This window comes from Nyctibius grandis, chromosome 10, assembly GCF_013368605.1.
Source record: "Nyctibius grandis isolate bNycGra1 chromosome 10, bNycGra1.pri, whole genome shotgun sequence".
Taxonomy (NCBI): domain Eukaryota; kingdom Metazoa; phylum Chordata; class Aves; order Nyctibiiformes; family Nyctibiidae; genus Nyctibius; species Nyctibius grandis.
This window is the reverse complement of record NC_090667.1, coordinates 30,381,686-30,397,985: the sequence shown is the minus strand read 5'-3', so window position 1 is coordinate 30,397,985 and position 16,300 is coordinate 30,381,686. Positions and strand designations below refer to the sequence as shown.

Below are 16,300 nucleotides of genomic sequence, written 5' to 3'. Positions count from 1 at the left end.
CTTTTGAGTCCTTTCTGTCTCCCTGCACCTCGCTGCTCTGGCTGGGCGGCTTTGACAGTGTGTCTGTGTGTAGGCAAGAGGTTAGCAAAGAAGGGGAAATTAAAACAATGTTGTACATTATATAGTTACCAGCTACTGAAAAACCTATTTTGTATGCAAGACAGCAGTGTAGAGATATATGGAAAGCCTTGGGCTAAGTACAGAAGATAATTACATTTGGAATTTTACTGAGTTAAGTCATTTATAGCTTCAAATAGTTGGAGAGAAAAATCAGCAAAAACACACTTAAACTTCTTGTTGTTACTTTTCAAGATAAGCATTTTAAAAAATGCCTTTTATCTTCTTATCTTACAAATTACCCTTTCTCTTTCATAGATATTTCCCAAATTTTATTTTCAGGAACACACTGGTCATGACACTGTTTTCACTGTTAGCTGAAGCAATATAAACTATTTTAATACAAGTTTTATAAAAAAAATCAAACTACCAGTCATAAAACATCAGTCTCTTGCAGAAAATGTTATGAGAAATGGTCTGTTATTTTAACAAGTTTCTCGGGAATTAGGGGGAAAAAAAAAAATCTACAACCTTCCTGGTAAACTGAGATATGAGATAATCTTTTACCGAGATGCAGTAACATTCAGGCTGAAGGTAAATCGAGATTCTTCAGTTACAGTCAGCTTGAAAAGCATTAATCCTTCTGCAGTCGTTGGGAATGGCTGTGCCTGGGACTACAGGAGGATGCCCTATGTTAACAGTCGGACAGGACAGAGATGATGCTTGGTTACCACCTCTCCATAAGCCCTTGACAATATTTTTGAAAGATTTATCAGCGGTGCATTCTACTAATTGTTACAAGTGGCTGATAGTTACAGCTTCACACCCCTTTGGTGCTAGGGAATACCTCTTAGCTTAGAGTCACTGCATGGGAAGGCAGCATAAGGTCCCCAAGACGAGAATGTGATTCCAAAGTGGTGTGAGGGCCAAAAAGTTCTGGATTTGTTTTTAACGATCATACTAGCGCAGCTGATAGGATGAACTGGAGCCTTAATTTAGACAGGGATGTTGATAACGGAGTGAGACCGTCTGTGCCTTGGCCAGGATAGATGGAGGAGGAGGGTGGTCCTGCTTCTGAAATGTACCTGTAACTCCCCTCTTCTCCCTCTCCTTTCTTCCTGTGTATCAGTCCTCTTATGCTTTAAAAAAAAAAAAATCTGCCTAAATATGTACGAGGATTTGTCCTCCAGTACCCAGTTTGGCTGTCTGTGACCTAGTTTTGCACAGACCCATAATAAAACAAAAGTGTGGCCCAACAGCAGGGTTTTCAGTGAGGTGGTCTGCAGTGTCCAACGTGTTATAGCAGGAGCAGTTGGACTAAGACCATTGGCCTGGTACTCGCAATGGAGCAGTTGCCACTACAGAGTGGTGGCAACAAGCCCTGTGGCCAGCTGAGTTTTGTGAGCCAGATAGGGGAGGGACCCATAGCCTTTCCCACTTGACCCATGGTGCTCAGCACTGATGAGAAGTTTTCCCTTCCAGTGGAGCTGTGAAGTATCACATGCTGTTCAGGGTCCAACACCATGGCAAGACCTAAACTCTGCACCATTTCATGCATGTACAGCCCCATCAAGACAGGGGTTGGATTTAACAGATTCATTCCACCTGAGGCATGCACTTCAGGTTTTGAGTGTGGTGGACCCAAATGCGAGCCTTTTTTTTTTTTCTTTATGCTGTTATTTATTTTATTCACAACACTTTTATCAGTGTCATAGAGATAAGTGTAAATGTCTTTTAAAGAAAGTAGTTTTTAGATGAACTTTTTGAAAAAAAAGTCAGATCTGTTCTGTGTTGATTGCACATGCCCGTTTGCAGAAGTATCTTGAAGCTTTGTTCTCAGCATTTCCATCACAAACATACTTAAAATATCACAGACAAGGTAGAGATCTTCTCATATTTCACTTTGTTTAAACCATCTTGACATGATCATTTGTTGCCATTATAAATAGTGAGAATTGGGCTGCTGGGTAAAACACAAACACAGGAACCATATCCCTATCCTTAGCTAGTTCATAGCTGGAACAGGACATCCATTTTGCAGCACCACCTTTGAGTGGAAAAACATTTCAGGACAGCAACAAGGCTATGATAAGCTTAAAAAAGTACCTCCTAATGGGAGAAAGTGAAGACAGCTGGCTGTTTTCGGTGTAGTGAAAACACCGCTTGGGCCTGTTTTCCTAAAGCGTCCATTGACACTTGAAAAGTAGATCCTAAACCTTTCGAGTGCACAGCCTAACCAGGCACGTAACAGGAGGGAAGAGCCTACGTCGTGGTTGTCTCTTGCATTGCCCTTGACTGGCTTCCCTCTCCTTTGTCCTTGGTCTGTCCAAAATCCTTCCGCTGAAGTGGTCTCCCTTTCCTGTTGATGTGGCCATGTTACTCCTGTTGAATGCCTTTGCTGGGTTTCCATTTTCATGTTCCTGCTCCTTGCCATTATTTTCTGTCTGTTTTTCCTCCTGTGCAATTTCTCCATCCTCTGTGCCTAATGCCTTCTCCTCTCATGCTCCTGGGTCGCCAGACTCCCATGCTGCCCCCTCACCTTGAGCTCCTTCTGGCCCGCGCTTTCTGTGCCTTCCCTCTCCTGCCCTTCATACCTGTGTAGTTTGAGGATTTTATCTCTCTGGGGCAAGGCATGTGTCTTGGTGTCCAAGTTTGCCAACCATGTACCTTGCTCTGGATGTGTTTCTGTGGAACCACAGTTGGGCACCTACATCGTGGTTGTACCCCACAGAGGGGAGGGAAACCTCACAAAATCAGGCTGATTGTGAGGAACTGGGTGGCCATCTGAAAACTCCCACTGTGCAGAGCTTTCCAAATGGATAGAGCAAAAAAGAATGAGGCTTCTGGTGGGACCTTATTGTAGTCCTCAGAGCCCCCTGTACAGAGCAGGTCCTTTCCTACATGGCAGAACAGTCCTTGCCCAAGAACACTTATCAGTAGATCAAGAGCGTTTTCCTGCATGTCTACTAATAATCCCCATTTCTGGACCATCTGCACTCCCGTGAGTGCCACCAGTGAGAATTTGCTCCCGTCGGTGGCCGAGCAAGCCCTCGTGGCTTCTTTTGCATGACCCCACTGACCGGAGGGGCTACTAGTGACATTCTAGTTTTATATCACTACTGCTTCCTGACCTAAGGGAAAAAACAGTTTAAAGAAATTCTTCAGATTTTTTTTGCTTCTCTTAAGTGCTTTGAAACTGAGAGACCTCTATTTTTCATAATTTAAACTCCTGCCTAACTGGGTGAGTGTTTGAATTCCTAGACTATGACAAAATGCTAGCGTGTGTCTGCCTGAAATGTCGAGAGGATCTTTAATAACCTCCATCCCCCAGAAACGGCGTTAAAAGCATTGCTAAGCCGATGAGTGAAAACACCACAAACAAGGACCCCGGCTGTTGGGTGGGAGGTGCTCCGCTGCCTTTCGCCGAGGGGGCCCCGAGGAAGCGCTGCAGGGTGTACCCCGTGCTGCCCGGGTGCCTTTCCCTCCTGCCGCCCCACTGGGGCAGGCAGGAAGCTTTCAGGTGCCTGCCTTTTATTTATTTTGGCTAGAAGATGTTGTTCTTCTGCAGTAGCCTGCAGACCAAAATTTAACGCACGGATGACCCCGCCAAGCAGCCCGTGTGCCCAGCGACTGCTACGAGTGAGAGATTGCACAACAGAGCTGCGCTGAGGATACAACTATTTCTCGTTTTTAATTTGTTTTGTGTGAAGCACGGCAGCTGAGGGGTGAAACCTCTCCTTTTTCTGAAGAGGTCCTCAGAGGACTCTCAGAGGGAGAAGTTTCTGCTGCAGCACTGTGATAAGAGCCTGTCGCTGCCCTTCGGCTCTTCTGTGAAGTCCAGCGCAGATCTGGTGATGAGATTGCAGGAGATCTGCTGTAGGTGTCAGGTTTTCTCTCTCGCCATTGAGATTTTTGACCAAGAAAAGAGCAGCTGTTTGAAAAGCCCAGCAGTTTTTGCTTTTGCATTTCCAGAGCACACAGTGGTGACAGTATTTTTTCCTTTATTTAATTCCTGTCTTGGAAACGCGTGTGCCAAGTTTTATCCCATCATGACACCTTTCTGGCATGGGCAGAAACCCCTCGCCTTGCAAAGAGCAAGACAACCTTGACTGTAAGGTTGTGAATGGGGATTTATGACCAAGTCTCCTTTTATATACACTTAGCCCAACTTTACTGCTACAAACAGATGATGGTGATAAGGTGGGCAGGTTGTTTAAAGCTTTGCTGGAATGCGAGCACAGTTCTCCTCTTGGCATCAGGAATCTGGCTTGTCTAAAGCAAAAACTCAGCTCTGCAGAAATTGTCATTTGTAAGAACCTGATCCAAGTCCTGCTGGAAACAGGAGCCTTTATGTTGGGCATGTAGGTTAATAACACCCCTTTTTCATTAGCATTATTTCTTAATATCTTTCCACTGTATTTTTTTTGAAGAGCAGCTGGAAAAAGTCCTATTCGCACGTAAAGAAAATGTCTTGTTTCCAAAAGTAATGAGATCTAGTGTCTGGCCAGCGCATCGAAATGCATTGGGAAGCCATCCTGGCCCAGGCTGTGTATGGTGTGATCCCCAGACACCAGCTGGGTGCAGATCTCAACCAAAAAATGCAAGAGACATCCAGAGCAGGAGCTTTGCCCCAACTCTTGGGCATGATGTGACTGATGAGAAAGGATGAAAGCGTTGGTCCTGTGGCCTTGGGTGCCCTGAGATGAGGGCTCCAAGGTGGTTCCTGACGCCTTTAGCCTTTCCCACCCTGCTGCCCTCAGGCGTATGCCAAAGCGATGCTGGCAGCTCACGCTGCTGCTCCTGCCCCACGCTCGCGGTGCCCCTGCTCAGGTTCCCAGCCTGGTGGCAGCCCAGGGTGACCCGCTGAGGGGCTGTGCCACCTTCTCAAGTAAAAGCAAGGTGCTTTCTGGAGCCGAGGCCGCCAGCCGTGCCCTGCAGAGGTGCCTCGTGTGGTTTAACCACCGCTGGCTCTGCGCTTGCTGCACGTGCTGCAAAGCCTGTACGTGACGTAAAAGCCACGGTCCATTTGTGCCACTTGTTTTCTGGCCTGAAAGGAGGCAAACGCATCTCGGAGCCGCTGCCTGGCTTGCTTTCTGCTGCGCCTGGAGTGGGGCTGGTTAATAAACATGATTCACTGTTGTCTTTTAGCTGTCAGGGCTAGAGTGAAGCTCTTGGTGCCGGCAGGTCTAGCTCTTCTCACTCAAGGGCTAATGCATTTTGCTTTGGGAAATAGTGACACCCAGCACCACGCGTTAGCTTTACCTCACAAAAAGACCATATACAATTTCCAAACTACTCAGCAATAAAACTCTTCTGTCTCGTGCCTCGGTGCCAGCTGTTTAATTAGGAATAAGCAGAGACTGGGTTTTATTGTCCAAGTAACAGAGGTTTTTTTTTTTCTCCCTCTTTCAGCTTGCAAAAGATAAAGAGCGCCTGCAAGCCATGATGACACACCTGCATGTGAAGTCAACTGAACCAAAAGCCACCCCTCAGCCCGTAAGTACCAAACTGTGCCTAGAGCAAACAAAACCTCACACCAAACCTCTCTTTCCTGTTGCCCGCCGGAGCGCGTGGTGCGAAGCGTGGCCCGCTTCGGAGCCAGTCGCGGGGAGGAGATGCAAAGCGCCGCTTTGCAGGAGAGGCACCGCCACGGGCGCGCGGGTTTCATCGTCCCCCTCTCTGCAGGGAGCTTGAAAGAAGTTTTGCTCTAAAGCTGATGCGTTGGGCCTTTTTCTGGCCTCACGTACTACCCTGTAAGTCGCTTTGCATCAGTCCGACTTGCATGAAATCTTAGGAAGTGCTAGGGAAGGAGATGTAATTAAATTATATTTAGTATATTTATTTTGCTTTCTCCCTGTCTGACAGACATTTACAGTAGAAGACACTCTAGCTGCACGTTTTGATGATAATCGCAGTTACCCAGTATCGGGTTTTACACTGTTGAAACTGAGAAGGGAAACCTTCTCCGCCCCAGATTGCCCTTTAAAAAAGGGGGTATGGGGGAAGCAAGTGGCTTTGCAGCCCAAGAAAACTCCTGGGTACCCCCAAAGCCAGGCAAATCCACCATCTCGTTCCCTGACCACAGTGATTCTCGGCTGTTGTTTTCTCCCAGCCTCTTAAAGCTGAAAATGTTCCTCGGAGCTTCCAATGATTATTCAAAATGGAGAGAGTGCTTTGCTTCTTGATTTTAAGATTTGTAAGATTTAAAGGTACACTGGCTTTATTTGATTTTGCTTTGAGTCATTGTGTGAAAATTAATTGAGCGTTGACAATCTATAGTTAGTACTAGCAATTTTAATCAATATGCAATGATGCAGCATAATGACAAAGTATTGGTTTATCTGTTTTGACTGATTTTTTTTCTATAAATAAAGCAAACACACACCCATATATGTGTGATTTATGGTGATAGAAATAAAAAGGAGTCAGACTATTAACCCAGCAAATATGGTAGCCTGCCAAGATGCAGTTGGTAGACAAAATTAATGTCTGAAACAGAACACATTACAGAGATAGAGAACATAAAATCATTAAACACTTCGCGCACCCATTTTTACTAGAAAAGGATTTCTCAGTTTCCATGTAGTTGGAAATAATGGCTGCAGAAGTGCATAGGGAGGCTACTAGTCAGAAAATTGCAGGCTATTCAGCAACTCTGGAGCAGATGTCAAAGTCAAACGGAAATTTCGGTGCCTTCTTGGAGAGAGTTGAGTGGTAGGTATAAACCCTTCCATTTAAGCTGTTGAGATGCCGAAAATTGCTTGATCCGGTGGATACCAGCCCTCTAGAGTAGAAATGACTTACAGAGTCCATAAAAACAGCGGTCTTCTAGTTCTTCGCGTCCATCTCAGCCTGAATGCAAACGCTTCAGCGCATTGTTGGCAAAGTATGTAAACCCAACAGAATGGGGAGGAGGTCTGGTTTCTATAGCTCTTACTGGATTAAAAATTAAAACAGCGGAATAATCTGGGAGTCTCAAAGCACTCTGCCTTGAGGCCTTTCATAACAGCGGTGCCCCTCAGGAGGAAGGATTAAAAACTAAAGGGAGGAAATCATAAGAAGGCGAGCGGCGTTTGGCAAGGCAGCTCGTGATCGATGCTCAGCCGTGGAGGGCAGGAAGCTTCCGTGGGTGTTGTAGGCTACGGCGATACCAGGCGGTGTCGCCAGGAAGATTAGTGTTAACAGCTAATAAACAGGGAAAAGCAGTGGGGGAAAAAAAAAGTGAACGCAGGGGGAAAAGGGCTGTCTTGATTAGTATTAAAAATGTTTTACATTTTGGAAAATTATAGCTTTGTTGGGGACCTCCTACTAAATTTATTTTTAACTGCTCTATTGAAAATTCTGTACCACTAGTCAACATTATCTCTCAGTTGCTCAGCACAGTGTTTCTTTATTAAAAGAAATAGGCATGAATATTTTTGACTGAAAAATTAATAGCTTTTGAATTCATACACAGCAGGTTTTCTTTTGCAAAGAAGTCCAATATCGCTGCACAGCACTTCTATAACCATTTATTTAGAGTCCAAGTCAAACCTTTGACAGCTAGAGCAGTGTTACAAGCCAACATAAAGAACTCCAAGATGTAAACCAACAATAGGCAGTCTGTGTGAGGTTTGCCATTGTCAAATACATAGATTGTTTGGATTAGTTTATGTAAATGTACTGTTGTATTACCCTTTGGAAAAAAAAAGATCACATTTGTGTATGAAAAGTGGTTTCGTTCACAGGCAGCATTATAAATTCCTTATCCTTTAACTTACATGTTAGAAGTAAAAATTGGTGCCTGACAGGCCTATATTGTGTGGCACTCTGTTGTTGGATTGAAGCTGCCTTCTTTTCATTTATTGAAATATAGAAAAATTTATTATAGATACCATCTGATAAATCAGAAATTATTAAAATATGTATAGGTGAAGCATTTGAAAATTAATTATAAAATGTAGAAGTACAGTGTTTTGCATAAATTGTGCTTTCCTAGTGAAAAAAATACACAGGCACTGCATAGGCTGTGCTAGACCCTAGTCCTTTTAACTCAGTGGGATAGGACTTTGGTAAAAAGATCTGATGACCATTATTGCAGGGCAAAGTATTCTTTACATCCAGTAATTAATTTTTTTTTTGCCAACATAACTAATGCAAGGTGTATGTTAGAATTAACACATTACGGTACATCGGTGATTTTAAAGGAAAGAGTGGCTGCGAATCCAAACGTAGCAGTGAACTGGGATTGAAAATTACAGCCTTTTCATGGCTGAGGAGATGGTTTTATTCGGCTTAAAGGATCTTACTGCTTGGTTTTAAACTCTTTTATTAGTGGCAGGTGAAATCGGTGACTGAGCGTCTGTGTTAACCACGTGCCATTTGTAACCCACACTGACCACTGGTACCGTCTTTGCCTTTAGGGCTTCGGGCAGCAGATGAGTGGGTAGTTTTGGACCAGTTGGACCACAGCCAGGTTCTTGGTGGTTGTGCATCGATTCAAAACTCGCCCAGCTTCGGGGAAGGGTTGCTTGTCCAGTCTAGCCATGTCCATCCATCACATCCCCACCTTGGGGTGGCTTTAGCTCCTCGCAGTAATTTTCACCTTGGGAAGGGTGGTGAAGTGGCCCGTGACAGGCCACCAAGACATCTGCTCAATAAAGCTCTTTAGTCCTGTTAAAGCCGATGAGATTTAAGCACATTCTTATGTAGCATAGTGGTGGATGGCCTAAGTAATTGGCAGGTAGGTACATGTGCGGGGAGGTCGCCGTTGGTGCCTGGTGTACTGCAAAGGGCAGCTCTTCCCCTGCTCCTGAGGAGCTGCTGGGCAGACGGGAGGGTGGCTGGGGAGGGAGAGCGCATCAGGAGGTGGGGCAGTGCTCAGTGCCACCTTTAAAAATGTCCCAGTTCATAATTAAAATGCCTAACGGTGCAGCACTTTAAAAGAAAATTGAAGTATCTCACAACACTTGGAGCATGCAAAGTTGTTCCTCTTGCTACTACATGTGTTGTTTTGGTGAGACTAAAAGGCCTGAATAAAGTGAGAACAAAGCTGTCTGTGAAGGAATACGCTGTGACATATTTTTTTTCAAGGTGATTTTTTTTCAAGATAAAAAGAAAACCCACAACACAAAAGCCAGAATGATTTCTCAAGAGTTATCATTCTGGTTTTGCTATTAAGATACCTTCCCCTACGTGCTTTTTTCATTGGTGTTAGTGATCAGCATAATAGGTTGAAAGGGAAATGTGCTTTCTTTTGGGGGGTTAACTTATGCTGAAGTTCATAGGAAGGGAAGGAGAAGGAAAAAGCATCAACCAACAAGTAATTCTGCATACTAGGTGCTATAGCCGTCTTTTAAAAATAGACAGAAAACTTTTAAAGAAACTTTTGGCACTTTATATAAAATGCACTGTTAGATATCCCTTCTTTAATGTATTTTTTTACCCTAACCATAGCAGTTACGATTGTTTTGAAATACTGTTTTTAGCAACTGTAATAACAAAGCATTAAAAAAAAATAGTCTTTTAACTGTTGAGGTAATGACTGAGCATTTTAGCTGCTGTAGCCATACTTTATAGTTTGAAAAAATAATGATACGCAGCAATAAAGGGAGATTCTCAAGCACAACAAAAGCTGTTTTTATATACTGGTTTTCATTAAGTCTCGCTCCTCAGCTTCGGTTTCCTTAGTATTCCTGCCAATAACAACACCTGCTAAGTGATTGCTGCCTGCCAGGCTCTGCATCTAATACACTGATGTGTCCAGGCTGCAACGGGAGAGGAAGACACAGCGTTTAACGAAGTTTTAGGCCCAGCATTAGCTTTCTCTCCCACCCTCTGTGTCAAGAAAAGGAGTCTCTGCTCCAGAGTGTTTCAGTCCCAGGAACTCGGTGCAGATAAATCCTCAGCCCCAGTTGGGACCAGAGCAGCAGCATCCATCGCAGACGAGTCACTGCCCTGCAGCAGTGGGTATGGCCCCACCATGACACTTAGAAATATATATCTATATATTTTTTTTTCTTTTAAAAGAACTTCAGGGGCTTTTTTATGTGCAGCCACTATTGTCATGTAAAATGTTTACACAAAAAGAAATCAGACTTAGGCCTAGTGAGAGAGCCACTTACTGGAAACCTATTTTAAGGAGCGAAGGAGAGGGTTACCTCTCTGCCTTGTTTACATCTAAAGAAAGAAAAGAAAATGACTCAGTCTTCACCTTTAATAGGAAGAGATGACTATTTCTTGAAAGGGAAGGTTAATAATAAAATCCTAAGCAGGATATTGAATGCTGAAACAATTATGGCATTTATGATTAAGTTAAAACAGTATGAGGAACTGTTCTCAAAACACAAAACTGAAGCACCCAACAAAGTTCAGTGATGGAATCTGCAGAATTTTAGAACCTAAAACTTGTGGATTTTGGTGGGTTTTCTGTTGTTTTTCCTTCTTGTTTTGGGGTTTTTTGGTTGTTTTTTTTTTTAAGGCTGGAGGAAATCTTCCCTCCCCCCATTCCCAGTACAAACATCACAAAAACATTGAACTCTTTGGTGCAAGGACTGTACTCCCCGGCGTACCTTTGGTGCCTTATTGCAGTGCAAGAGTTCTTCCTCACTGAAGTGCTAACTCCATGACTTAGGCTCCCTCCCCTCTGACAGCAGGGACACCTCGTCCAAAAATTACGGTACGTGGGAAACAGGCTGTTTGCAAAATACCGACACGAACAACTTTTCTAATCATAGTAACTTCTTTTTAAATAGAAAATGCAAACAGGGAGAAACCGTGTCGAGTTTCCATCAGGAAAAGAAACCCTCCCAGCCGGGTCCCTCCCTGATCTTTGCCCTGCACAATCATCCACGGGCGCTTTCGCGTTTCTAATTGACGCCAATATTAAGATTTAATAGTTTACCGTTCAGATTAATAATTCAAGATGGCAACAAAACCAACACCATTCATAATTTGTTATTCTGCTCTAATTCACAACCGATTTTTTCAGCCTTCGCGCTATAGAGGCAACAAAGAAAGCGGCGGCGAAGGTCTGCGGAGGGAGCGCAGCCCTCTCCTCCCTTACCCCAGCTTGTGTTTTGTTAGCGGCACCAACAGGGATCGGAGCCCGGCTAGAAGAGGAGAGTGTCATCAAATAAAACACGGAAAAAGGAAAAACTTCGCTAGCGATCGACAAGGTCGTGTTTCATTAACTTGTTGGTTCAGGCTCGCAAATGGTCGTCGGAGGTGAAACGCAGCAGACTCGCTGCGTTCCAGCTTTTTGTTCTCTCTTTCCTCGCAGACTGCAGTCATGTTTAATTTGGAAACTGGGCTCCTTTGGCAAATTAGCAATTAGAACAATTTTGTGGGAATATGTATATGTGTCATTAGTTTTCCTGCAAATTAATAGCGAGAGCAGAGGTCAGGCAGAAATTTTCCACTTGACTGCAGCTCCTCTGTTGAGATTTGGCACTTTGTTTTGGAACGGCCACAGCTGCTCAAAGCCACAGCCTTCCTTTAGGAACTGTCTTTTAATTAGTTTACCTCATAGCCATTATTACAAATATTGCTGCCTCCCCTCCTTGAAATAAAATTACTGTTTCTACAAAATATTCCGGTGACATCTTGCACCACTGCACATTGATGGTGGGGTCACTCGGATGCAGCGTTTAATCATTAGATCACCTCCATAAGCATCTCCTAATTAGAGTCCTTACAATACAATTTTATGTGGTAATTAGCTGAGATTGGCTGCTTCCTCTGTAGCTTATTAGTGGCAGCCCAGCAGTGGGTGTGAATCACAGTGTCATTTGTCAAGCCTGTTAAAGCCCCCCCCCTTTGCTCGTCCTCTTCTGTGTTTATTCCTAGTTGCTACCTCTGCTGAAAATCCTAAAGAAATTTAACTCGATTCAAATTCTTTAAGCAGGGAACGCTGACCTTTGTGGATCCTTTCTCGCGGTTCCCTAGTAGAAACGGATTAGATGTTAAGTTTTTAGGCACTAAAAAAGGAAGGGGACTCTCTTGAAATGGAGTAGTTGGAGCTGTAATGATGAAGCACGAGCAGTGATCTTGCCAACAGGAGGGCCTGGCTGCCGAGCCCACGCTGGAGACGGGCACTTAAAACTGATGTAGATTTGCTCGCAGTTGTTGGGCTGTTAAAATGTCCATTTAGAAACTGAGATAAAATACAGTAGATTTAATTTCACGGTGAGACCTGTCAGTTGTACTATTATTATCATCACTGGTCCTTTTATCATATGTAATAGATGGGTAGATGGATAACAGGGAGACATTACTATATACATGTCCCTAATCGGTGTCCTTAAATCACGCCAGCCAACAAACGGACCGGGCTCTTGGCGGTGGCAGTGCCCGGCACTGCGGGGCTTCAAACAGGCGTGCTCACCTCCGCGTTGCGTTGAGCGGTTCACGCCGGCGCGGGAGTCTCTGGGAAACCAATACCCATATTTCACCACCTCTCACAATCCTTCGCTGGATTTGCACTCTCCGGCCTCGCCACAAAGCGTTAAATATTTCCTGCTACCTTTGTTTTGGATAAATCCTATTATTTTTTAGAAAAAAAAACGTTATTTGTGGCTAATTTCTCATACGAGGGATGCTAATAGGAGTTTCCTTATCTGGTAACTTTCATACGAGCAAAACTAATACAGTGCCTTATGGATAAACATGAGATGTTTGGGGGCTTAGCTGAGCAGTGCGCCTTGCCTTCATCTGAAAAGGTTTAATGTCCAGCAAAAAGGAATTTTAATCATGAACAAAAGTTGTAAAATTCTGGCCCTGTTAAATACAGTAGGAACTTTGCTACCGACTTCAATGGGGTCAGGATTTCACCAATACTATTTGCCAAACTGCCTAAGGGAAGGAAATGTGGAAGCAGTCAAAGGGCCCTTTTCTCCGTCTTCTTTTCTGATGTTGTAGTTAAGAGATCGGATTGTTTGTTTAAAATACTTCAGCGGGAGTGACCTATTGAAACGGAGCATCGCCTTTCAAAGGGCGTTGTAGGGCAAAAAGAAAGGGTCTGGGAGGAATGTGGATGCTGGTTGTATAAATAGGGCTGCGTATCGAAAACACTTGAGCTGGAGCTGGGTCTGATACCCAGTCCCCGGGCAGTTGTGTCTTACAGCCTGCGGTGGCACGTTGCCATTTGTCCGGGGCTGGGCTTCGTGCAGGTAACGCTGATGCCTTCCATCCTAGGAGGAGAAAAAAAGAGTGGTGCCACTTCTGCTGGGCTGACTGCTTGCAGTATTTCATGCAGTGTGATTAATTAAATTATTCCAGTGTTAACCTACTCTGGGCTTTGCTTTTAAAATGGATGAATGGAGAGGAGCAAAAAGAAAAGCCCAAATGCTGTCGAGAAAGATTGCATTTCTCCCTAGTACATTCCTAGGAAAGTCTTGCCTTTTATTTTAAGCCTGATGCCTTCAATGAAATTTCCAAGAAGATTGATTAGAAGCCATGCATAATGATAGCATGGAAATAAGAGACGTGTGAGGTTTAGATTGTGAGACAATGGAACTAAAATAAAATATTAAAATGATTATGTACTGTGTGAGACCTTGTTTTCAGGTTTAGATAAAAATCCACGATTCGTAGTTCTGGCAGCGGGCTACGTTATTCTTTTTTTTTTAATCTATCTGGAAATTTATATATTTAATTCCCTTTACTGGCTCCTAATGGAGATGTTGCAACAGCACTTTGTGCTGAAGCAAGCGCTCGGGCTGTGTTGTCTGCTTCAAACGGAGGAAGACCCCGTTACCGAGAGTGTTCTCTGCAGCCCTTAATTAACCAGCAATGCTGTTTTGTAACGAAATCCTTGTCCTTCCCTCCGCAGCTGAATCTGGTATCGAGCGTCACGCTTTCCAAGACTGCATCCGAGGCGTCTCCGCAGAGCTTACCTCATACTCCCACCACCCCGACTGCGCCCATCACTCCCGTCACGCAGGGACCGTCGGTCATCACTACCACGAGCATGCACAACGTCGGACCCATCCGGAGGCGGTACTCGGATAAATACAACGTCCCCATTTCGTCAGGTAAAGGGGTTCTGGTGGCGCAGCCCCTTAGGTCGGGCGCCTTGCTGTTGCCTGCATCCCAGGCTGTGATGATAACAGAACAACTGCTCTTATTTAGCAGATATTGCCCAGAACCAAGAATTTTATAAGAACGCAGAAGTTAGACCACCGTTCACGTATGCATCTTTAATTAGACAGGTAAGCTGAGCCAAACACACACATTCGGATTAGAAAAAAAAAACACCTCCCTATATGTGCACACTCTGGATTAAATAGATTTTCAAACCTTTGGTATGTAAGCGTGCTCAAATGCTCAAACCTTTACTATAAGGGTTTTTTAGAACTGCAATATATAACATAATTGCTTTTGATTAAGTATTACAATACGATGTGATTATTAGGAAATTCATTTCACACAACAGTGAAAATGAGCCTGTTTAAAGATGGCAAGTCAATTATCACAAGCTACAGTAATCTCTGATCCCTAGAATTAATCTGAGCTCTAAATAATTACTGAGCTTTAATCAGCTAGTGAAATGTTTTGCATTTCTCTTTGATTCTGCTTTATGAATGACTAATAAATTAATATTTCTGTAAGGAAACAGAAATAAAAACTCAAAACAATTAGATAATTCCATTTTGAATTTTGCCATTGAACTGTTAAATACAGCCATTAATCTTAGTTCATATTGTGAAAACCCTCCTTTGGATTTTTTGCTCCAAATCTCTTCTTTCGTTCTTCCTTTCTTTCCTTTTTGTATTTGGTAAAGTAAAACTGTGAGTGTGTTTTGTACTGGTGTGCTCATAACTGATGTTGCAATCGCTTTGCTTCACAAGGCCATCCTCGAATCTCCAGAAAAACAGCTAACACTAAATGAAATCTACAACTGGTTCACGCGAATGTTTGCTTACTTCAGACGCAACGCGGCGACGTGGAAGGTAAGCCTTAGCCTGCCTACGCCTCTTGCCTTTGCTATCTGACATGTACAGAGTAGACATTGCTGATGACATAACAAATTGTAATGACATGTGGACATGAAAATTTAGATCGGCAGTTTTGACACACACTGGGTGCCTTATCTGCAGGAACAATTTGATATTTGGCAGAAAAATTCTTCTGCCTTTGAAAACCCCTAATTGAATCCCCATTATTGGCTTTTATGTTCTGTGATTATGCCACGAGTTCCTCTGTGTGGTTGCTGCTAGCAGTGAAACTCAAGCCCCTCAGCTGGAACGTATTAGGGGAAAAAAAAAAAAAAAAAGAGGTAAAGTTATTGTGTCAGTAGAAGATACACTGTCTGTTTAGTTATGCAGGCTGTAATCACAACAGCCACTTTTTTTCCCTAGGATCTATAGATCAGTGGATTTCTTTCCTCAATCAGTTGACTCTTAACTACATGCACAGATCTCTTAGAAACTTCCCCCCCTTTTTTTTTAATGACACAGCAGAAGCTTATTGAACATAATAAGCAGGAAGCAAGCCTCACAATAAGAAATGTGTTTAACAGAAATAAACTTTGTATTTGGCACTTTAACTTCCTACTGTAACCATCTCAGATACTGTTAGATAGGAGGTCTGGGGAGTGAAGTTTATTTTATATTTTGGGGGGGCCACTCCTTCCCGTATATATTGCAGTATAATAGCAACACTGGCTTCTGAAGCTACTGCAATTACAAATGAATGAATCAAATAACAGGATCTTGTATCACTGTAAAAATTGCACCCCCAGTACTTTGAGCCTCTCTTAATTTAAACAACTCTGTTGCTCTGAAACAACTTCAAATGACCAGGAAGGATGAATACGTCCCATACCTGCCCTTTATCACCTCGTTCTGTTTTCCCTGTCTCAGCGTGCATTTAGGATTAATTCCTTTAGAGGATAAAGCTCAAAGTGGTCCTTGGGAAGTTAGCTTGGTTTTTAGTAGCATGTTTTGCTTTCAGTTCAGATCTCAGCGCAGTTTTATACATTTTCAACATTGGTGTAGAAGCTCTTAGGTTCAGGAAAAGTCTTGTGATTGCTGCTTTGATTCTTCACTGCAGTTGGAAAACATGAGCAGTGTTTCACTTTGCAGCTTCCTTACTATCCAGAAAGGAAATTAACTTTCCCTGATTTAAGATCCTTTTAGACCTGCCTGTCTTTTGCTGCTGGAGTGGTTCCAGTAGGACTTTTCAGCAGCTGCAGGTGTGGATGCTAAAGTAAAAATCCTGTTCAATTCCAGCAGCAGAGGGAAGGGAAGTGGAGGAGGGAGTG

General features: G+C 43.4%; 1 protein-coding gene across 5 annotated transcripts in view; it reads left to right on the top strand.

Moving 5' to 3' along the window:
* Nucleotides 1-16,300, top strand: part of FOXP1 (forkhead box P1) — a 111,854-nt gene that overhangs the window by 77,066 nt on the left and 18,488 nt on the right. For 3 of the 5 annotated variants that reach the window (XM_068408490.1, XM_068408489.1, XM_068408487.1), the window contains exons 8-11: nucleotides 5,470-5,553; nucleotides 13,868-14,069; nucleotides 14,167-14,246; nucleotides 14,886-14,987. In XM_068408490.1, the coding sequence (XP_068264591.1) occupies nucleotides 5,470-5,553; nucleotides 13,868-14,069; nucleotides 14,167-14,246; nucleotides 14,886-14,987 (468 nt within the window). The remainder of the gene's footprint in view (nucleotides 1-5,469; nucleotides 5,554-13,867; nucleotides 14,070-14,166; nucleotides 14,247-14,885; nucleotides 14,988-16,300) is intronic. The other 2 variants (XM_068408491.1, XM_068408488.1) reach the window with 1 other exon arrangement.